General features: G+C 37.3%; 1 protein-coding gene across 1 annotated transcript; it reads right to left on the reverse strand.

Annotated features, from left to right (window-relative positions):
• Positions 1-46: 46 nt before the first annotated feature.
• Positions 47-22,204, reverse strand: LOC117639474 (dynein heavy chain 2, axonemal). Its single transcript, XM_034375178.1, has 86 exons — positions 22,021-22,204; positions 21,591-21,697; positions 21,271-21,468; positions 21,059-21,203; positions 20,799-20,963; positions 20,606-20,719; positions 20,409-20,533; positions 20,167-20,333; positions 19,899-20,067; positions 19,688-19,824; positions 19,435-19,611; positions 19,190-19,355; positions 18,959-19,105; positions 18,673-18,887; positions 18,367-18,524; positions 18,147-18,289; positions 17,911-18,056; positions 17,692-17,785; positions 17,410-17,580; positions 17,144-17,333; positions 16,923-17,070; positions 16,623-16,823; positions 16,414-16,541; positions 16,216-16,334; positions 15,386-15,500; positions 15,175-15,308; positions 14,801-15,099; positions 14,608-14,731; positions 14,383-14,537; positions 14,188-14,299; positions 13,944-14,082; positions 13,653-13,870; positions 13,467-13,578; positions 13,246-13,373; positions 13,079-13,168; positions 12,855-12,984; positions 12,609-12,771; positions 12,362-12,540; positions 12,078-12,269; positions 11,714-11,994; positions 11,471-11,641; positions 11,214-11,387; positions 11,017-11,134; positions 10,792-10,928; positions 10,568-10,720; positions 10,293-10,495; positions 10,022-10,207; positions 9,739-9,937; positions 9,578-9,656; positions 9,357-9,502; positions 8,942-9,125; positions 8,728-8,837; positions 8,521-8,636; positions 8,343-8,443; positions 8,047-8,256; positions 7,787-7,965; positions 7,619-7,708; positions 7,386-7,525; positions 7,132-7,285; positions 7,008-7,046; positions 6,766-6,911; positions 6,553-6,683; positions 6,279-6,475; positions 6,024-6,188; positions 5,754-5,920; positions 5,480-5,651; positions 5,178-5,390; positions 4,879-5,094; positions 4,634-4,784; positions 4,398-4,547; positions 4,030-4,307; positions 3,753-3,952; positions 3,386-3,549; positions 3,157-3,303; positions 2,767-3,073; positions 2,558-2,689; positions 2,378-2,462; positions 2,111-2,302; positions 1,785-1,969; positions 1,480-1,705; positions 1,281-1,397; positions 1,021-1,171; positions 787-941; positions 578-673; positions 351-501; positions 47-276 (listed from the first exon to the last, which is right to left on the reverse strand). The coding sequence occupies exons 1-86, from the start codon at positions 22,103-22,105 to the stop codon at positions 122-124; spliced, it is 13,524 nt and encodes a 4,507-aa protein (XP_034231069.1). The 5' UTR covers positions 22,106-22,204; the 3' UTR covers positions 47-121.
• Positions 22,205-22,501: the final 297 nt, after the last annotated feature.

Raw genomic sequence — 22,501 nt, forward strand, 5'->3', positions numbered from 1 at the left:
AAATTATCACATTTTTAATACCGATCAGTGTCTTAAAAATTAAACAATGAAAAATGTACATTGATGTGATGGATGTAATTAGATGATAAAATCACACATGAAAACATAAATGTTAGTCAAATTAAATAGATAAGCTAAGAAGTAATGCAGTAGCTCTCTTAATCCAGTGGTCAGCAGTCTCAGCTCCAGATTTGAGGTCCACAGTAACAATGTAAGCCTCTTTGCCTTGGGTACCACATCGCTGGGGTATATAGTAGCATGGGCAACTATAGAGTCCTAAAAACAAACAACCACATTTCAAATTTAAAAAATCAATATTGATAAAAGATGTTAATTAAGTGGAGTTTTACCTCTAGTTTTCTTCTTAGATGTCTCCACAGGTTTAAAGTGAACCACAGGCATGTTCACGATTAACTGCATGGGTGAAGGCTCGACCAAGGATGAAGTTTTTCTATCCCAGCCAGCACCCTCAAGGAACATGGAGCGAATATAAACTCCCTCCTGAGGTTGTAGGAAAAGGAAAGTCAATCATTTTTGTCAACAGGAAAATATACTTTGAATTTAAATCATAACTCACATGCGGTCCAGCAACAATTATATTTTCTTCCATTTGAAGCACAGTGAATTCCCAACAAAGTGTATCAATGGACACTGTTAAAGATCTTGCTGAAGTCTGTTGTAGGAAAGATACAAAAATTAGTTCCAATTAAAGAAAAAAACAGAATGCAATGTCAACAATTGCCCTGTGCAAAAGTGACTGATGAAAAAATAAAAAATAAACGTCACCTGTAAGACTGCTGTGAGAAAGCCTGTCGGGAAAGTGAAAGCCGCAAGCCAAAATAATACTGGGGGATGAGTAGTTTCAGCCCAATGTGAAAAGTGCTCCACCCTTAAAATTAAGTCTCTGGTCCAAGATCCCAGTGGCATCATTGAAGAATAAGCTGTTCAAAAAGAACAAAAAACACCATGCCACAAACTAATGTCACACCGAAGTATAAGAAAATACAACCGATGGCCCACCTCTAAGCCATGAGGAAGGGACTCTCCCTTCATAGATGCAATCAAGTATTTCCTCCAATTGTGATGACATCACAACTTCTCCACGGATTGCTTTCTGCAATTCTCTTAATGAATCTATGATAACAACAAGGAGGCTGTTGTACCTTGTTATCTAGAAGTTAAAAATAGAATTAAAAAACAATGTAAAGAATAATGCAAACTAAAACAACTTTTTCCTTCCACAAATAAGAATTTACAACAATTAAAACTGAAGGATGTACCTCCTGAAGGAGAATAACATCAAGAGGGGTTTTAGAAGCTCCAATCAAATTTTCCGTTCTCATGTAGTCTATTGGCTCAGGTATTCTGACTAAAACGTCGGCAGCTAACTGGGACACCTGCAAGTTTTTAGAACACAAATTTGTTAAAAAATGATGGAACAGAAATAAGGTTGTTTTTACTTTTATTTATAATTCATACCCTGTCTTCTTTCTTTTCTCCTTCTTTTCCAGATGATGCCGATGATTGAATAGATGAAAGTGTCTCAGTTAGAATTCGGGTTTCAGAAATGAGAGCAGTTATGTCGGCATTTGGATGTTGTCCAAATGCCTGGGGCAAATCTACAGCTGGTAACAATGTAATGTAATCGCGATAAGAAGCCAAGGACCCGTCTCTTGGAACGTAGTATGCAGATAAAGATGACAGGCTACAAAGAAAAATTCAAAGTTATAAAAGATCACACCCCACACACACCCCACTTCATCATAACACATACAAATACACACCGGAAATAAGCGACGTCCAATGTGTCATCTGAGAAGAATTGGGAGATGTAGGTGTGCAGAAGACGGCGATCCCAATCATCAGTGACATGCCCACCATAACAGACCCCAGCAATCAAATATTTCAAAGCATCCCAAGGAGTTTCTTCATACTCATCAAGGTAGAGTGTCAAGAGGTTTCCTGAGACCTTAGTTTTAACAGAAAGCAATTTAATTAACAGCCTGCTTGCTCAAACTAATAAAGAAAAAGTTTTTATTTCTTTTGCAAAATGGAGAATTGTGTTTTTTTTCTTCAGCTTTAGAAAGAAATGATTAAGGAATTCACTCACCTCAAAGTCTGAGTCATTGAAGCTGTAAATAATATTCCAGCCCAGCTGTTGAAACTTCTTTCTTTCAATGAGAATGGAGTGGAAGAAGCATAACGCAAAAAGTAATTTCTTGTACTTCACTGCATTGGTGCAAGCAGTGAAGCTGGCATCTGTCATGGCATGGTACAAACGCTTCAAGTTTGCTCTCAGGCCCTGGAACATAGAACCAAACCCTGTTAAGCAAACATTTGTTGTAAGTTTTCTCTTTGCAAAGATACAATTGGGTACCTTTGGTGGTTCTGTGGTCATTTTCAGACCAGCTTGCAAAATGGGAATGGGAAAATCAGGGGTGGGACTAGAGCTCAGCCAGAGCCTGGGATAAGAGTAACAACAAATGCGAGGAAAAAAAATAAGATGGCATCTACATGTTAGAGAAAATGTTACATTACGCAAACAACAAAGAAATACCTAAAGCGAGGATGCACATTCTGCGACTGCAAATTTTCTATCATTTTGTCCAGGCTAGGCATCCAACTTAAGGAAAGATGACAGTTGGCCAGAAAGACCCAATCACCATCACGAATACCTTTTTCCATAAGTCTGAAAAGAGATAACCAGCAAAATTAGAGGTGCAATACTTGGTACTGGTATTTGGGTTGCATTCCAAACACACATACTTTGTAGCAATAGGAGCCTGTCCCTGACCAAGTGATAAAGATTGGAAATGATTCATCATTTCAGTGCTTTCTGCCAGTTGCAATAACGCTGCAGTAGGATCCACTCCCGGAGATAAAACGAATATCAACGGGGCTTGGGGACGCGAGTCTTCAAAAACAGCACGGATGTCAAGTACTGGAGGATCGACAAATTTCGGCCCAAGGGTATTTACTATGAATGAGGAGACACAGAACGTCACTCTGTCTGGTCTCAAGGCTCGTACGATAAGAATTCTTTGGAATTCAGTACATTGCTCTTGCCATTCACCTAAAGCAGAAAAGGTTTAGGTAAAATTGAAATTGGGGTGATGAAAAGGAAATGGATTTAAAAAAGAATCAAATAACAATCACCTATTAGAGCATTATTTTCAGGATCTTGGATTGTGTACCAAGAATGCCAATCACGATTAAATTGCTCAAATGATGTAACTAGCCCATGGAAACCAGGAAGTTTGTCTAACTCAGTGACATTGTCCCAACAGACAGGATCCAGCCAAACTGTCAATATGAAAAAATAAAAAAGTAAGCAGGGTAAAGATATAGACTTTAAAATTGTAGTTGATCAAAATGATTCACTGACCACATGGATTGTCCGGTTGTGTAGCTCTGTCCAAGACCACTCCACCTTTCAGGAAATAGTTGTACTCCACAAGACTCATTTTCATCTGAGCTTCCAGAATTTTGACACACATGTAGAAGGCAAAGAGCAGCTTATGTTTTTCAAAAAGAGCTCTGCATGTGTTCCTACACAATTTAGAGAGATAAGACTTAGACTAGTTAGTGATCATTAGGAATACGCCAGTAACAACAAAGCTAGAACAACGTCATAAAGAAATGATCGTGGTGGCATTGTCATGAAACAGTCACTAGTCGTTCCAGCTGAGTTATAACGATTCGTCCAGCTAGATAATTTCTATGTGTCATCTGAAAGACTTCTAGGTACTCACTTGAAGAATGCATGAGTATGATAGTCATTCAAATAAACAATCCTATCATCCCTCAAACTACTCTTAGGACTCTTCTCAGTAGATAAGGTAAACAACTGAATGTAAGATTCCAGAGAAAACTGATACATTGGATCAATACGGCTGAGATCATTGAGCACAAAGAACAGAATAGAAGCTCTCTGAGCACACAGACGATAAGCCTGAACAAATTGGAATGCAAAAATTAATGAAATGAAAGTTTCCCAGTAAAACAGGCTAGTGAAACAAAGATACTTACCTCTCTGGCTTGATCAATTTCAACTTCTGTAGCCCTAGAAATTTCTAGTGATTCTTTGACTGATGTTGAAGTTAATTTGGATATTTTTAATGTTCTGAATAATTCTTCGTTGTCTAGTAATGGACCTTCACTTTCATTCAACAAGCGCAGAAGCTCATCTTCTAAAGACTTCAGAGTCTTATTGCCCTCAGATATTGTTAGCATTAATTGATCCTTTTGTTCCTCCAATTCTGGTTTTTCCTTTCGTACCACTATTCCTAAGAGTTGGGCCTCAAGGCCTGGAATCAGAATCAAGTAAAATAGAAGTAAAATTTGCAATAAAATAAAGAGCAAAGTTAAAATAAATAACAGACAAACAGGTTTATCACCTTCTTCTTTGATAGCACAATTTACAATTGTTGTCTTGGTTGATACTTCTGGAGCATAATGGGGATTTGGAAGTTTTGTTGTCATGAAAAGTTTAAAGCTTGGATGGTAATGTACCCAATGATCCCCCATCCTGAGCTGAAGCTCATTTCCTGAATCAAATAAATAAAATTATTTGGGAAGAGAAAGGAAAGGATGATTTGGAAAGTAGGAGAGATTACAGTCAATATACACTTACCATTTTGGATCAAAGCCTTTGAAAGAATTGGCTCAATAGCTGGATCAAGAGATTCCAAAACATTTTGCAACAGAACAGGCTCTCCCATCTCTATCGCTTTTTCAATTTCTTGTAGAAAGTTTGGCTGCCCAGAATCAAGTACATGTAATCCCTGAGAAGAAAAAGCATTAAGTCTCAAAACTGGGAAAAAAAGGGTGAAAAAAAAAAGATTTTTAAACGAATCTGTACGTAACTAAGGGTCTTACATTAGAACCTTCTAAATTTTTTATCCAGCGCCAGGCTTGGCACTGCGGATCAATAATGAGGGGCCATCGATTGGCCCGGGTGATAATGACACCATTTTCAGTGCTGAACAAATCAGTGGGCAAGCCCTGCAGGTTCCATTCTCGTACAGTTGTTTTGTCTGTCAGAAATCCAACCAACGTCCAATCGGGTGACATGGGCACATTTTCATCCAACATCTGTCAAAAATATGGGTATGATAATAACAAAAATCCTGACACAATCCTGGGTGCTACAAATCAAACGACCAATCACATCTTACAGATTTCTTCCAAATATCTGTCAATTCTTCTCTATAAACTGTGACAAATGGTCCTAAATAAGCTACACTTGCTATGGCAATCAAAACATCTCCAGGTAGTAAGTCAAACTGATAATCTAAAGTTGTCACAGTATTAGTCCAACGATCTCTCTCATCTGCTAAACCATCAACCAAGTCTTTAGCACGTGCCAATTTCATCTCCAACAATGATGCCTAGAGAAGGACAAACAGAGCAAGAACAAAACATAACAACAGACATGAAACTCAGATAATTAATTATCTTACTTTTTCTTGGTGATTACCTTTTCCCTTAACTCCTCAGATTGTTTTAACTTCTCCTCATATTCAATCTGAAGCCTTTCTAAAGTTTCAGCTAACTCTTGAAGTTTTGCTTCAGCAGCTGCAAGCATTGCCTGTTTTTCTCGGAGTGATGCAAGGGCAGAATCTCGTTTTTCAATCTTAGGAGCAACAATTCTAGGAGAGAAATAAAGTGGTTTGTTCATAGAAAAGGTTTGACTAGTAAAGGAAGTGAAAAAAAGAGGTGGACAAAAAGGAAAGGACTTGTGACTCTCTCACCTGTATACTTTAGCGTACTTCTCAATTGCTCGAACCCACATACACAAACTTTTAGCAGCTGTAGAAACAGAGCCAACAGATTCTGGCTCAAACTCCTCTCGAGAAGTATATGTACCCACTTTTTTCAAAACTCTGTCTGATATATGATCTTTGTCAAAATCTCTCAACTAAAGGGGAGAAGAATGTGATTAATTTTACTTATTCTGTTCACCAAACTACAGTGATGTAGTCACATAATGACTAGGTAGGAATAGTATGTGCTACACCAACCTTATTTAAAAATTCAACATCACCTAATTGACGCTTAGCCTCAGCCCAAGTTGGTTCGACTTTTTTAAGAATCATAACTGCCTCCATGACCATCTCAACTTTGTATGGTGGCTTTGGATAAGATTTTATTTCTGTGAGATCCTTTTTGTTAAGAGCGTCTAGGGCCTAAAATTTGAGAACCAGAGAAAAGCCAACAAAATTAACAGGTCAACACAATTTCAAAGTCACAAAAATTGACATGTTTATGTTACATACTCGCATGGCCTCCTCTAAGGCTGGCATAGCCTCGTCAAGATCTGCTTGGGCAACTGCAGCAAGCCTCTTACAAACAACCTCTTCTTCACCAATCTTTAATTTTTTTATTGCCACTTCTTTTTGTTGTAGATCAGCTTCCGTCTGCTGTTTGGATATTATTTTGAGATAGTCTTCACAAAGCTTCTGAGATTCCATCACTGGTGAGGACAAGCCAAAATCAGATTATCAAATGGACCTGAAGTAACGAAAGGTATTTAGTAGTCTTGGAACATACCTTGAGCTTGGGCAACCTCAAGTTCCACCGTCATAACTTGCACTTTTTCTCTAGTCTCATCAATTTTACTTAGCCCATTTCGTAATTTATTTGCAGAGTTTGACAGCTCTTCACGCTTTTCTTTCAGCATCCTAAAGGAGAACAGTAGTAAACTCCAAATAGGTAAAATTTTGATTGCTTACAAGCTGTGTTATAGTAGTGGTGAGTACACACGTTTTGTACCCTGAAACTAGTTCCAGGTAATTGGTAGGAGTAACATAATTACACCTCTTCATCTCGAGCAACATTTTCTTTGAATAGTTGGATACAGAGCTGTGGACTGTAGAAAATATGGAGGACAAAGCTGCTCTCATTTTGTCCTGTGCACAGAATGAATTAGCATTCAACAGTTAAGTTAAGAAGACAATGCAATTAAAAATAAAAAAGTTTTGAAGTAAAATTATTACTAAAAATACCTGTGGATTTTCAAAAAGTGTGTCTTTCATTGTTTCTACCTAAGAAAAAGAACACAAAGCCAAAATTGGTACAAAAATTATTAAAAATTAAGGAGACTCAGCAATTGTTGAGAGCAATACATACCACTCTTTCAATGGGAGCTCCTGTGATTGAGACAAGTAGATCAACACCTTTCAGATACTTGTCAGCAACTTCAAGCAGTGCTTCTTGAGGCCATTCCACAAACCAGTCTATAGTAGTGCAGTTGATTAATGCTGGATACTGGCGAAGACGGTTCCTGAAAGCAAAATTGGTGAGAATGATTTATCATCTTTGAATATAAATATAGGGAGCATACTACAGAATATGAGAAAAATAAATTAAATTAAAAAAGTCACCTGAATGCCTCTCCGACCGGACTTAAGCATAGAACAACATGAAGATTTGCACGCACACGATCAATGAGAAAATTATATATTGATTCAGTTGATGGTGATATTTTTTCCCTGCGGATTGTGTCCTCAAGGCGTTTTTTAATCTGAAATTTAATTGAAGAATATCCTAGATGCGCTACAACAAAGCTCTAAAGTAGACAATGCTTGCCATTGAATTTTACCACAAAATATTATACCTCCTCAAATTCATCAGCCTTGTACAGATTTGGAACTTCTCCACTGCTGAGAATGTTATTGATGACTTCTACAAACCTTTCATCTGTAACCTGATATCAAAAAGGCAGTTGGAAGATTTTATGTCCTCAATCTGAATGAACAGTTACTAATCTTCAAATATGACTAACCTGTGTATCAGTGAAAAGGAAGCATGTTGGTTTGTCTTCCACTCCTGCCATACTGTAAAGCATTTTCATGTCTTCTTTGAATTCTTGAAGTCTATAGTACTTTGTAACCTCAATTCTAAAGACAGTTAGTTTGCACAGCAGAGTTGCAATTTTTGATAAGGACTGCCGTCCACTTCCACCTACAAAAAATATAAATTATGAAAACTGATAGTTAAAGAAAGGAAGTTATTCAAAATTTCTTATAGGTACGAAATACAAACCGACTCCCACAAGCAGCATATTTCCTCTTGGTTGAGTAAGGACACGAGCAATTCGAGTAACATGCTCAATGGCATCTTGAAATAGGACAAGATCAAGAGGAACAATGCCTGGCTTCATATTGTAATCGTCTAACAAGTCATTCAAAAATTTACGAAGTTCAGCCATATTATTCAAGTCTTCATAAATATTTTTTGTGCTACAGAATTCACCTGAAAAAATTAAAAATGCCACAGGAACAGAATTATTAACCATTTAAATGCAACATAATAGAACCTAGTAGAAATAATAATCCTACCAAAGACAGGACACTTCTTTGATGGACAAACACTGTGGAAGGTAATTTCAAAGTGCCTTCCTAATATTTCATTGATCTGGTCAGAAAACCATTCTTGGTCTCTAAAGAATCCAAGCAAAGTTTTAAAAGATCCAGCCGACTCAAAACAATACAAAAATCGAATATAGCATTTACTTACTGGGCATCAATCAAGCGGTCACTAAACACGCGGAAGCATTCATGAATCCACAATCTAAGTAAAGCTGTCTTGGTGTTCTGATAGTCTTTGTGGCTACGCAACAAACCTTGAAAGACCTGAAATAAAAAGAACAAAGAAAACTGTAAACTTCTAACTTTATAAAAAGTAAACAACAGTATTCAAATGATTTTTGTTGATACAATGTACCTTTGAAATATCCCTTAAATTAAAAAGGTAGTGCATTTTAGCAGGAGTTGGAAGCATTTTACGTGTAACACTATGGTACAGGTCCACTGTTGCCTGAGTAATATTTGGAGCTATGAGGAAAGGGGGGAGGGGGGGGAGGGAGAAAAAAGGGATTTGAACACAGCTTGCACAGTACACAGCAGAAAACAACATAGGCTAGTATATATCCACCTACCAATCTGTTTTAACTGTTCATCAAAATCTGTTAAATGTTGATTCAACATAGTGCCAAATATTCGAATGACAGCACTTTCAGAGGGGAAAGTCATGTTTATGATGCTAAACCGGCTTAGTAGCCGATTACTTATTGTGTTTCTTCCCCCACCGGGAGGACCCATGGCAGCCATAAGGAATATATCCTATAGGGAATTTCAACAGTTGGATTGAAAGGGTTCAAGAGCCAACAAAATTGTAGAGAAAAGTAAAATATACCAGGAACTAGAGGCAAAACTCTAGGGTGCTCTGCATTGAAAATCGCGTAAGTCAAATGACATAAAGGCGCATCACGAGCGCCACCAGGGTTGTGAAAACAATGGTTGGCTAGATGTATCAGATTTTTGCTATGCAAGTTAAGGCACAAGGGTACTCACTTTAACATACGTACGAACTTGTTTCATTCTATCATACCAAAATCCATAGTCAATCCATTGTCTTATGAGTTCTAGAGGAGGCTGAGCACCATATACTTCTTTGGCAGGCATGTTTAGATCATCCATAAATGTCAACATTGATTTTCCTGAAGGCCAAGAATCATTTTAAGAGGCCTATTTGGTAAAAAATTTTCATAGTTTCAAAGACCAAATATTATTACCTCCAGAAGGAACATATACTCCTTTAGTTCTTTTCTCTAAGCGGCTTTCTATCATATCTTGAACATTTTTAGAGGTGGTCTGATTGAAGATCCAATGTTTATTATTATAATTATTTCATTTTGCTGATTTGACCTAATATATTAAAATATAATTTTCTTACCTGAGCTGACATATTGATCACAAGCATGGACATTTTCTGGTTATCCATGCCCTCAAGTGCTGTTGAAGCAGTGGATGTTTTACCTGTGCCCACTGGTCCTACAAGAAGAGGCCGATATCCAGCTCTCAGAAGATGGGATATCACAAACTCATAGCGAATTGTATCCACGGTTGGGACAATAATTTTGAAAAAGGGAAGGCTGTAAAAATAAACTTATATAACGAACCAATGGACCAAACATGAAAAGACAAACTTATTTGATGGTTGAGAGAGTTGAACTAACAAGGAATTAAATTTCCAGCTATCAGATAGCTTGTCCTCCCAGTTTGCTAGAGAACGAGCTCTCACATCAACATAATATTCATAGATGGAGTCTTTAAGAGGGAAAACCCCCTCCATTTCCCGAACAAAATTATCCAGTTTCTTGCGACCAGATTCATCAACACCAGCACAGATAGACCACACCAAACTGAAATCATGAAATAGAGAAGGAACAAGATGATCACAAAAGACAAAAAAGGGAGAGGGAGGGCTGGAAATAAGCCAAAACACACCAAAATAAAAACCAAAACTTGGACATGGGAGCAAAGTTTTCTTCATCATTTGGATCTACACCATTTTCAGCAGTTGCCAGAATGGTAAGCAAGTTACAAAGTGTTGATATTGCACTGATCTCAGCAACTGGTATTGGCTCAATACAGTGCAGTTTCTTGAACTCAAGAACAGGGTTCACATAGTGTTCAAAATATTCTTTCATCTGAAAGAGACATATATTTTCTGGATGGCTACTCTGACTTCAAACCAGAAAAGCTGTCATCTTTAGGCTTACCTGAGAGGCAAAGTCTTTATTTTGACTCTCTAGCCACGAATCAACATAGGGTTTCCATCCAAAATCCTTATAATCATTGTAAACTATTCCACATCGGGACACCGTGGCAGGAGATGCCTCAGCTAGGTCCTCCACTTCAAAAAGTAAAGACACCTACAGAAAAAAAAGGATGCTGTAATACTTACTCTAAAAAGTATGTTAAGTAATTTTTAAAAAATATTAACCTGATCTGGCATAGTAATTCGCTCGCTATTTACTAAAGTTAAAACTTTGTTGTCATCCATTACACTATTCATGTTTTCAATCCAAACTGCATCAACAGGTCCATCAAATAAGACCCACTTTTCATCAGCTGTGGCAGCTAGAAAATTAATGATAAAAATAATACCAGAGCTTTCAAAAGCTTCAAAAGTGCACATAGAGAGAAATAAAAAATTGCAGAAACTTACATGCACAACTAGATCGCATGATGTTTGAAATTACACCATCCATCCATTCACTTGTGGCAAGATTGAACTCCCCGTAAAGTTCTGCCAAATTTAACGCCTTAGGATTAATAGGAAACTCCTGGGTGGGTACAGATTACTTGTTTTAATTTAAGGAAATTCATTCACAAGTTGGCACATGTGGGAAGCACTTGTGTTACCTCAATTTTGTTATAGTTTGCTTTTCCACTCAAGTTTAAACGGGTAAGAGCACCTTTCAACACTTTCCAAGTTGTTGATTTAGCTGCCCCAGTTTTTCCGACAAGCATAGCAGAATGACGAGAATTCTTGGTCTCAAACAGCTGAATGACTTTCCGCACAGCTATCTCAGTAACCTGGACATAACACATTGGCCCTAAGAATGGCTTATTTCAAAAATATAATGAAATATAAAACAATTTTGAAGTAAACAAAAAACCTGTAGTTTTTTATCTTCAAGTTCAGCTTTCACTTCTTGGGTGAATTCGTTGTAATCAATTTGAGGAGTATCGACAGCTGGGAATAGATCATTTAAAATACCCAAAAACAATGGTACATCATCTTTGGATAGTTTTGCCAGGTTCATATCTTTCATTGACAATAAGAGAACCTAGAAATATCAATGTTTTCAGAAAGGTGAAATTATTTTAGCTTGATCCAAACCTTGTCTTAAATATTTTACCTCCTCATCAGGCAAATGAGCATTAGTTCTTCTCTTTTTCCCTGCGTATCGGATGAGAGTCACAAGTCCCCTTAAGCCCCATTCATAATGATCTTGTTTACTTAGCTGTTGCTTTGAAAGAGAAAATAGCGTGTAGACCTTCTTGGCAAGAACCCTTGTATCTCTGAAGCCTTCAGCAAAGAGCATGATCTCTGCAATCATTGCACTATCAGGTACCATCATAGCTATGGGCCTGAACATTGACTTAAGGTTATCTGGTAGTTCAGTGCGACCAGCATAGCCTGAGAGAAAACATATTAAAAGACGACAAATATAATTATCTGACCAAATTATGGCTTAAAACAGATAAAAGCTAGGTACAGACCTGGATTCATTGTGATAAAGATTCCACAAGATTCTACCATACTGATCTCACTTCCTTCAAACACAAATCGCTTATTTTTACCAGCCAAGGCAGTTAACATAGAGAGTATTTGCTGGGCGACAACAGAAAGCACTTCAATATTAATGCGATTGAACTCATCAAAGCATCCCCATGCTCCAGTCTGTGATAAACCTGGTAAAAAGTATTGATGTGAAAACAAGCTTTAGTGCCATGGTTTGTATTAGAATTTAAGCTTAAAATTGAGATTTTCTAAAATAGATTACCAGAAAACATTTTTCCAATGCTTTTATAATCAAGGCCTTCTGAACAATTTATAACAATGACATAAAGACCCAATCCCTTCCCAAGATCTTTTACAGTTTCAGTTTTGCCTGTTCCGGCTGGACCTTTGGGACTTCCACCTCTATGAAGATGAAGAGCAGTTGTCAGGGTGATGTAACACCTGGAGTCGGATACGAGTTAATACAACATTGCAGTCAAATTTAAATTTAAATTTAAGTTTTAATTTACCTGTCTGTCAAAGGAGTGATAACAAGCCTTTCAGAATTGCCCAGGTACTCATAACCATACACAAAGAAAGTATTAGTTTGGCGGACAACACAATCATCACGCTCTTTGTCCCAATAGAACCGCAGCTGTTTCAACCAGTCAAATGCCTGAACATCTTGGCAACCTTAAAATATAGGAGATATATGATTAAAATCAAATTAAAGAAATGGTGAAAGCTCATTTCAATGATGAAAGAAATAGTCGTACCTGCTTTGTACATTTGGTCAATGACATCTCTTGCATGTATTTCTATTGTGACCATGCCAACAATTTTTAATCTCTGAATCTTTGTTAAGTTTCCCCGAATGGCTTCAGAGAACTTTGAAAGAACTTGATCCTATAGTTCAAATAAAATCAGAAATTTTCACTAAAGGTATAAGCGTTTAGTAAGCTCAAAAGAAAATGAGAAGAGCAACCGGAACCCTACGTACCATTTTCTTGCGAAGTTTCTTCAATGGTTTCTTACTTTCCAATATTTTGCAATGTGTTAAGGTTCGAGTGCAGCTCGATGTCCATTGTATCTACAACATCACCACCATCTTCAAGTTTAGAATTTTTGAGAGAAATCACATTTATTGAGCAACAGGAATGAACTTACCTGACTTGATGTTATGCACAATTGTCCTGGCCATTCTTTAATCCATTTATCTCGTTTGGTCAAATTTTTCCTGAGTGCATTTCTGCACTGCTTCAATTCCTCCCGCAATGTCCTAAACATTTCCTCCTCTAAAAGAAAATGATTGTGCAGATGAAAAGAAATTTTGTGTTGCAATTTTAAAATATATTTTAAAACTAATTTTTACAGAAGTACAAGCTTACCTACAGCACACAACCATATCTCCACTGACCCATCAAGAGCAACAGGAGATGAAAAAGGAATAAATTCACCATCAAGGGAAAACATTCCAAAACAATCCCATCTTTGATTTACCTAGGAAAATAAAAGTAAATATTTTTCGCTAGCAGCCGACATCATTAACTCTGTGAAACAAAGGACAGACTTACTCTGCCAATTTTCAACTTATTTATAGCACAAAACAACTTCTTTAAATGAGGCTGAATTAAATCTGGCTTCCTTGAATTGGCTAGAATTTCAAGTAAGTCTTCATTAGATATGAAATAGAATCTAGGAAATATGTGCCGCTTAGTTTCCAGGTACTTTTCAAGAGCCCGCTGGATATACTCAAATTTAGAATTAATTTGATTTAATTTATCCAACAACCCTGGAAATAAAGTTTATTTTTAACAAATAGAATTCTTTTTTAAACAAATGAACAATGCTTCACATTCACTAACCAGGATGATGAGTAGCTTTCTTGGCATTGGTGTCGCTGTGCATTAATCCAGTGATTTCCATCCACAGCTCAGACAATTGATTAAAATCTTCAGTTTCTGTGGGCAGTTGCTTCCTAATGTCTTCACCCGTGAAAATATTCTACAATGGCATAAACATTGATGACAGTTTCAGTTAAAAACATGTCAATAATATAAGGACAGGCAAGAATTTACTCAAAAAACCAAAGCCTGCTTCCAATCTTACCTCTAAGTACAGCCATTGGCGCTGAACAGTGAGAGTTGTTTCTAATACCTCTAAAATAAGACTGAGAGCTTTCTCCCAAAAATCCACTTTCTCGACAAAGGGCTCAACATATCTAAAAGGAATTTAAAATCCATTAACTAAACGTGAAATATAGATGGTTCATAGAAAAAAGAACTAGGACCAGGTATCACAAACTTGGATGATTTCATTGATGACAAGCCAACTTGGTGTTCCTCTAAAGCCTGAAATACATTGTCCACAGCTTTCAAGGAATAGACCCCTTTCATTCTCATGTGAGCATGCATTTCTAAGTTAGTTTCTTTCCAAATTTGACTGATTTTTTTCAGTTGCTGAAGAAGAGATAAGAATTGTAATGGCAGTCGAAAAAATAAATGCACCTGATGTATGAGATACACATACTTCTTCAATGTTAAGCTCCATTGTAGCAGCATAAGAGATGATGTTAATTGTTTCAGAGAAGGTCTGCATTTCCATATCAATAATTTTTTCTAAGGTAAAGTCAGCAGATTCCTGATCAAAGTCTCTGAAAAGATACATTAATTAGTTTGATTCAGGTTTCATCCAAGCGGTTGATGAACCTTAGGTCACCAACCTGCCAGTTGCCATTTTAATCCTATTCCAATGGCGCTGTCTCATCGCTGGATTCTTAAGATCTGTGAGCAAAGGCAATGTTTTGCGGAAAGTCTCAATCCTATTACGTGTGTGAGAAATTATTTCCCATTCAATGTCTTTTAATTCCCGCTGCACCACGAGCAATTGACGGAGGAGCATTTGAGCTGTGCCATCCATCTCATCAGACTGCATTTCCAAAAACATTGCATGTTTGTAAGAATCCCAAGCCTTGTCCCATCTGTCAGTGATTATCCAGATAACTTCCAAGGCTAAAAGATCCTGAAATAAATATTGATTTCTAATCATTGCAAAGCCAAGTTCATGGAAAATCATCACCTCTGACAGATACATTACCTTATTCAGCTTGTCAAGATCTACGCTATCTGGGTAGGTTATATGAAAAATAGCCAAATCTGCTCGAATCTGAGCCTCATCCTTTTTTAGAGTTTCTAACATACCCTTTGTATTCTTTATGTATGCAAGAGCATCTGCAATAATGAATCACAGAAATTGGTACGAATAACTTGAGATGATTAGTGATCGGCAGGATGTAAAAGAAGCATACCAAGAGCCTTCCACTTGGAGGTGTAGGGACCATTGTCTACAAAGTCTAAGTACAATTCATGGATTCTGTACTTTAGATCATCAGCATCCTTGAGCAGTCCCTTCTGGAATACATCCTAAAGCACAAGGGAACCAGTTGAAGTCCAGCCTACCACACAAAAACTAGATTTCAATTCAGTCGCAACACAGTTTGAGAAAGCTTGCCCACTGAAATATCATGAAGACTGGGATGCAAATGGAATAAAAGGTACCGAAAAGGCAAGCAGTGGTTACTTCATGACCGAGTATTTGGATGAAGAGGCGCAGAAAGATGGGCGGAGAGCAAGAGGAAAGAAGGCGGGTGAAGAGGAAAAGTAGAAAAGATGTAAGCCGATGAGAGGAGAGACAAGCATGACCAAGCCAGCCCAATTTTATTTAGAGTAGATAAAGTTTAATAAATGAATGCAAATACAAATGTTGTGTGAAAAAATGAATCACATGTTAAAAAATTATCATAGACAGACAAAACATGTCAAAGAGATAAAACAAACATACAGTATAAGAAGAGTAAAACAATGCAAACAGCAAAAAAGTAAATCAAACGTAAAGTAAAAATGCCCTTTACCAGCAAGAAATAATTTTCTCATGGGGTTGTATAAAGAATGAAATTACAAGCAACAATACACACATACAGTAAAAGACTAAATCTGGCTAAAAATTAAGCTTAATGGAGAAATGAAGGAACATGATACAAGTCTTAATATGGAATGCTTCTTGAATTTCAGACCCAGCAGGTAGTTACTCAAGCATGAAGGTTTGAAATGGAAGAGTCTTACGACGGTCCAGCTTTACCTTTGATGTTGCCAGCATTTCCTCTCCTGATTTCAGAAGATCTAGATACCACTGCCAGCGTTGGTCTAAACCTTGCTCCAATTCCTGCATATCCTGAGGGATTTCAACGTCGTAATTCCCTAATGTCAAAACCAATACTTGGTTAGAAACAGCACTGACATAAAAGTTAAAAACACACTTTAAGAAAGTAATACTCACTCAAAACAGCCATTTGACCTCTTATAATAGGAAATTCTTTTTCCTTCACTGGAACTTCAGAAACAAGTCGATCATATAAAGCCAGTGATTCCTGCAGATCTTTTAAATTTTTGGGCTCTTCATTTATTCTAAAAGAAGAACAGAGTGAAAACGCATGAGGAAAATCATTCAAATGACGAAAAAGTCCACCATGGTATCTGGACACTCACTTCGATCCATTTTCAGATGTGTACTTGTAAATGTTTGTTATTTTTTCATTGGCTAGTTTCCTCAACAATGTAGAAACCAAAGTGCTAAACATTGTACAATGCTCACTGATAGCTTGCTTTAATGCTGATGAGTTTATGAGCAAGAAATGGACCTGGGAGGTGGTCTCAAGCAACTGGACATTTTCTGCTGTAGCTGAATATCTGCTCAGAAAAAAAAATCAATTTAATCAAATTAATATTTTGCTTTCTTTTAAATTATGTCAGTAGGTTAACAGCCACAACAACCATCTTCAAACTCACTTTGCAATAGCTAAATCGAATTCGCTGATAGGGGCATTCATTTTTTCATAGCTGGCAATAAATTGATCCTTGTTTACTTCCCACATGTCTCTAAATGGTTCCCACCGAGTCAAATGCTCTTTCAGTTGTTCAACAGTAGTTGTCATTTCTATTAGATAGAATGGAAGACAGATTATACACACTTGAAAGTGTATCAAATGATTAACACATGAGTAACTCACCCTGGTTCAAGCTAGCTTGGAGTTTCTTGCATTCCTCATCATTCTCAATTACTTGATAAAATGATGGATGGACAACTTTGGTATTAAACCTCTCCCAGAGTCTTGGTACTCCCTTTAAGCTGTCCAAAAAACTTCTAAGCACTCTTGAAACCATGGTCCCTACTTCCAAAAGGGTAGGCTCAAATGTAATCTACACAGAAACAGAAGAAAATACCATAAAACTAACTGCAGTAATAATTAGAAAAGACATCATGTAGTCCCCTCACCTGATTATTTAGTAGATCTGTTCGTAAAACTATCAATGGACTTGGACCAGTTGTGCCATCGCCATGAAGAACTTCATACATGACTTGTAAAGAATTCTTGAAGCAAAGTCGAAGAGCTTCTTCTACTAGAAGATCCATTTTAGAGACAAACCTCGCCCAGTGGTCCATCATCTGTAAGATTCAAGGAGGATTTATTCATTTCTTTGCTAAAGGTTGAACAGCGCAACAGCAACATCTACTGCCCAGAGGCTTAACATGTTGTGTAGTCACAATGTTACTTACATTATTCATATGGTCTTCAAACTTATCTGACACAAACCAAAGATAATCAATTATATCTTTATAATATTGCACTATTTTAATAGTGACCTCTTTTCTGAAACACAAGAATGTAAAGGATTTTAAAGCCTGTTTCACACCAGAAAGAGAGTCAAATTCAAATTGTGTTTTTCTTGGTCTGGGAATAAGAGTTTCCACACCATAGATAAAACTATGACTTGCCTGTATTCATACATGAGCTTGTCAAGATTTGCCAATTCATATGCTGAAGTAGGAGGTATCTTGACAAGAGGAGAATCACATATTTGCTCACATAGAAGAACAATCTCTTGCACAGAACTTTTGTAATCATCTATTACATCTTGAACCTAAGAACAAACACAAAATTTTAACCCAATTAGACTCTAACAAATTAGTTTTTATTTCACCTCAAAAATTTGATTAATAAAGTCCATTACCATGCTTGTGAAGCTGAGACATTCTACAATATAGATGTCAGCAATATCTGTGTCCCAGGTATATCGCTGCAAACCTGGATTTATCTTTTTATCACAGCCTTTGATCAGCTCACGAAAAAGAAGGCGCTCTTCATCAGAAAGAGCTGCAAATATTTCCAAATTTTCAGTAAATATAATTTTTGCTATGGTAGTTTCTGATACACAGTTAAATAACACATACATGAAATTATGCGATTATAGTCCAAGGCAACTGTGAGAACACTTTCATACAGGAAACTTAAACTTTTCCAGCGGTTTGCCAAGTGTTGAACAGATGTAGGGACAGACATACTCATATCTGTCCAGTACCAAGCCTCTTGAACAATGCTTTGTATTCGTCTGAAAAATAATTAACCCTTAAAATAAAAACGTCACAAAAAATAACTTGCATAATTAAAAAAAAAAAAAAAAAAAAAGTGCACAATTAATTGAACTAAAAGCTTGCAGAAGATATGTATTGAAATTTATTTAACTTGATTCTCTGTACCTATCAAAGTTAGGCTCCAATAATCCCGGTCTGGAGGTGCTGGGAACCAACAGCTTACGATTCAAAAGTTTGGACACATCATCATCCAAGGCAACCAGCCACCTTCGATGTAGATCCTTTACATATTCATCAACAGATACTGAGATCTTTTTATACTGAGATCGTACTTCTTCGCCTTTCCCAGAAAGGAGCATCCACTCGGCATCATTGAGTCTCTGCAAGAAAATGAAAGTATAATAAAATGTTTGCTTCAGACAAAAGTTAAGTACTAACATAATAACATTACATCAATTATTTTGAGCAGTTCCCTTTTCTTCATGAGGGCCATCATTGCTCTCCCTGAGTAGCTGGCCATTACTACGGGGTGCTTTTCTTTTTCAGAAACTAACATAGTCTTCATTTTGAGCAAAGCATTGCTAAATGAGTCATACACCTGGAATGAAAAACATTTTATCTTTAGTACTGATTTTTCAAGGAGAAAATGCATATAAAATTATCTTCTGGGAATTGATCTTACTTGGTATGTTTTCTTCTCAAACAGGTCCTTAAGATTTGGCCTCTTGGCATATTGATATGTGGCCCAAAGGACATCTATTCCTTCTTCTACATTCCTAACATTTTCAAATGCAGCAGCGACTAGGTTGTCTACGATAATCTCAATGTCTCTGACTCTTTTCCGGAACCTTAGGAAATTTTAAAGGCAATTAACACTACACTTTTTACCTGAACCTCAAAAGAGTTATCCTAATAGGCAGTACATACCTAAATATACTGTCGTACCACGTAGACGCTTGGACATCCAAAATTGTATGTTGCACATCTTTAATGTCTTGCAAAGCACTAAAGAAATTTTGTTCAATTTTGTCACAAATTCTTTCAAATTCAGGGCCTCGTGTACCAAAAAATTGAGGCTTTGCTATTTCTTCTGTCTCATCAACCCTAAATAACAGGCATTAAACCAAGTTTGTAAAGTAGAATAAAGGAGTATACAGCGACTAACTGCATACTTTCTTACCTTCCGAAAACTATCATGGCTTCACAAACATCAATCATATCTCTGCATCTTTGAACAAAGGAGTCCACGTGGTTGAAAATAGTAGGGCGGTCCAAATCCCAAGACATTTTCTTTAGCCTTAAATGAGCACCGGCTATCTGAAATATTAGTACAGTTAAATTTCCACAAACTCAGGATGGGGGCTCAATAATTTCCACAATGTTCTACATACCTTGTCATAGAGCATCTTATATTGCTCACAACAAGTAATACAATTATTTAATGTCTTTATTCCAGAGTGTGTGTGACCACCATGTAAGATATCATCCAAATCAACAGTTGACCCACACTGAAGTATTATTTGATTACTAAGTGCCCTGCATATTACAGTCAAACGGGATCTAGCGGAATTAAAATATAAAAATATTATATTCTTTGCTTTTATTTTTGCAACAAAATTTGTGATTTGTGTGAAAGGGAGCAAGCTGCACAAAACTTACGTGGTATTGTAGTAAGGTGAATTATTCCATATTACACGAAAAAGGCTTAGAATGTCAGGGATCCGTTCAGGGATTTCAGAAACTGACTGAACATCTTCAAGCTGGTTGCAAGGCTCCATCAGAAGATGTAAATACTCAACATTTGATTTTGCTTCAAAGAGAGCTTCCTAATAGAAGTTTGAGAATCACAAAATTACTTTGGGAAGGATCAGTGACCTTAAGAGAAAAATATTACACCAGACCTTTATTTCATCCTGAAGTTGGTAGAAATTACTAATATAGGCAGACTGAGAAGCATTTAGGATGTTGCAAATATGTTTCAAATCCTTATTTTCCAGTTGGTGCTGCAAGCCTCTTAAATTTTCATCTAAAATTGAGACAAGTGAGTTTTACTCTTACTGCTTTTAAATGTCAAGACAGCACACAAAAAATAACTCACATCTGTAAGCCCAAAATGAAAATTCATCCTTTGGGCAAAGGAGCTCATTGATAGTTGACTGGTCTTTGTCTCCCAAAGCAACTCGAATTTGCTTCATCCAGTGAACCACAACTCCTAGGGAAAAGAATAGTAATTTAGCAATCATTGTGTTATCATTGGGGCAAGGGGACAATAAATTCGCATTTTCATTTACCTTCTAATCGCTTAATAAGCTCCTTGTCATGTTGGGCCTCGTCAACATCAACATTTAGACCTTCCTTAGGCACATATATAACAGTAACAGCTAACATTTTATGTCTTAAATCAGTCAAATTTCCGAGGAAACTGTGCATTTGGGAGCAGAAGTCACTTTTTACACCTGAAGATATATGTTTAGGAAAACTGCATGAAGCAACACATAAAATAAAGGACGATTTCAATTTAAGCAATGATCAAATGCTAACTGGAGGATACTATCAGGCCATGATGTGGCATTGAAAAAAACAGGGGCATAAACGTTTTCTAAAACAGCTAACAGGGAACCCTCAACTGTTGTGTCAAGAGTACCAAACATGACAATGTCATGGAAATTTTCAACAGACACAATCTTGTCAGCATCCTGCAACAAAAAACAGCAATGGATATTTGAAGCTATCAAAGTACGTATGTTCTGTCTAGATTTTCACCTTGATGAAGTAAGTCAAATCACGAATAGGTGACATAGGAATAGTAAGTGTTGCTTCCAGTTTTAGATCATTGAAATAAATACTAAGAACTTCGGTTCCAGGTAGTTCAAAGTACTCTCGTATGACAGTGTAGACTTCATCAGTCCAATCTTCTTCCTCCAGATCAAAAAGCGTTGTGCAGCGCTTTATTTTTTTTGTCTGAAATAAAAATTCTATGATACAAGCGTAGGGAAACCCAAAAGGCCCAAAAGAAGGCCTACACTATTTTAACAATGACAAGTTTTTAAAAGATTGAAAGGATGTACCCATAACAATCTTACCAAAGTTTCAATGTCCTGCTCGCTGTACTGATTGAGTTCTATAGTGGGAGGAGCGGCAAGAACTTCCTTGTCCTCGGCACTTTCACCGTCTTCCCGCAAAGCACTACCTGCAGCATCAAAAGACAAGAAACATGCATGAACAGCACAGCTCGGGTTTAGAGTGAAGAAAATCAGAGTCGTCTTTGGAAGTTCAATCCACAGTTAAGAATTTTCATCTGGCAAGAAATAATCTTTCTGGTAGGCAGGCGAGCACAAAACGACCCAAAAATACCAAGTCACGCCCATGTCTGTCTTTCAGACGTGAAAATAGCCTTGGAAAGAAAAGTCAGTAAAAGCTTGGTCCTTTACATAACAAAGTTAATCAAAAAGAGAGGCATTGGCACGAGTTTTACTTATTTTCGACCAGGCTGGGAGGCTGGCACCGGCTTACCCTTTTCAGAGCTTGTCACCGTTTTCTCCTCGTCGTCATAATCGGAACGAGCCGTGGGGGTCTCGGCGCCCTGCGGACCTTCCATCTTCAGACTTGTTCACAACGAGCAAATCACAGTTTTACCTCTGTCAAGCATTAAATCGTCCTCACACAACCGTCAACAACACACTTGTTGTTGAAGTTGTTGTTGCCAGTCTAGCCTCGAAGCGACCCACGACCGTTGCTAGGCGACCGAGAGCGCGCCGAGATTCAAACATGCCCGACAGCGACGACAGCGAGCGGCATGGATGAGCATGGAAAGACGCAAGAGAGAAAGAAGCCCGACTTTCAGAACAACAAGAAGAAACAGCACAGCAGAACTCGACCTCTCCGGGGTTTTGTCAGGATTTTTAGTCGGGAATGACCGCACGTCACCATTCAGTTTGTGATTTTCAGTGCCCATTTTGGGCTTTTGTTTTCCCTTCTATCAGCCTGGCGTTCC

Source organism: Thrips palmi, unplaced genomic scaffold (assembly GCF_012932325.1).
Source record: "Thrips palmi isolate BJ-2018 unplaced genomic scaffold, TpBJ-2018v1 HiC_scaffold_11, whole genome shotgun sequence".
NCBI classification, from domain to species: Eukaryota; Metazoa; Arthropoda; class Insecta; order Thysanoptera; family Thripidae; genus Thrips; species Thrips palmi.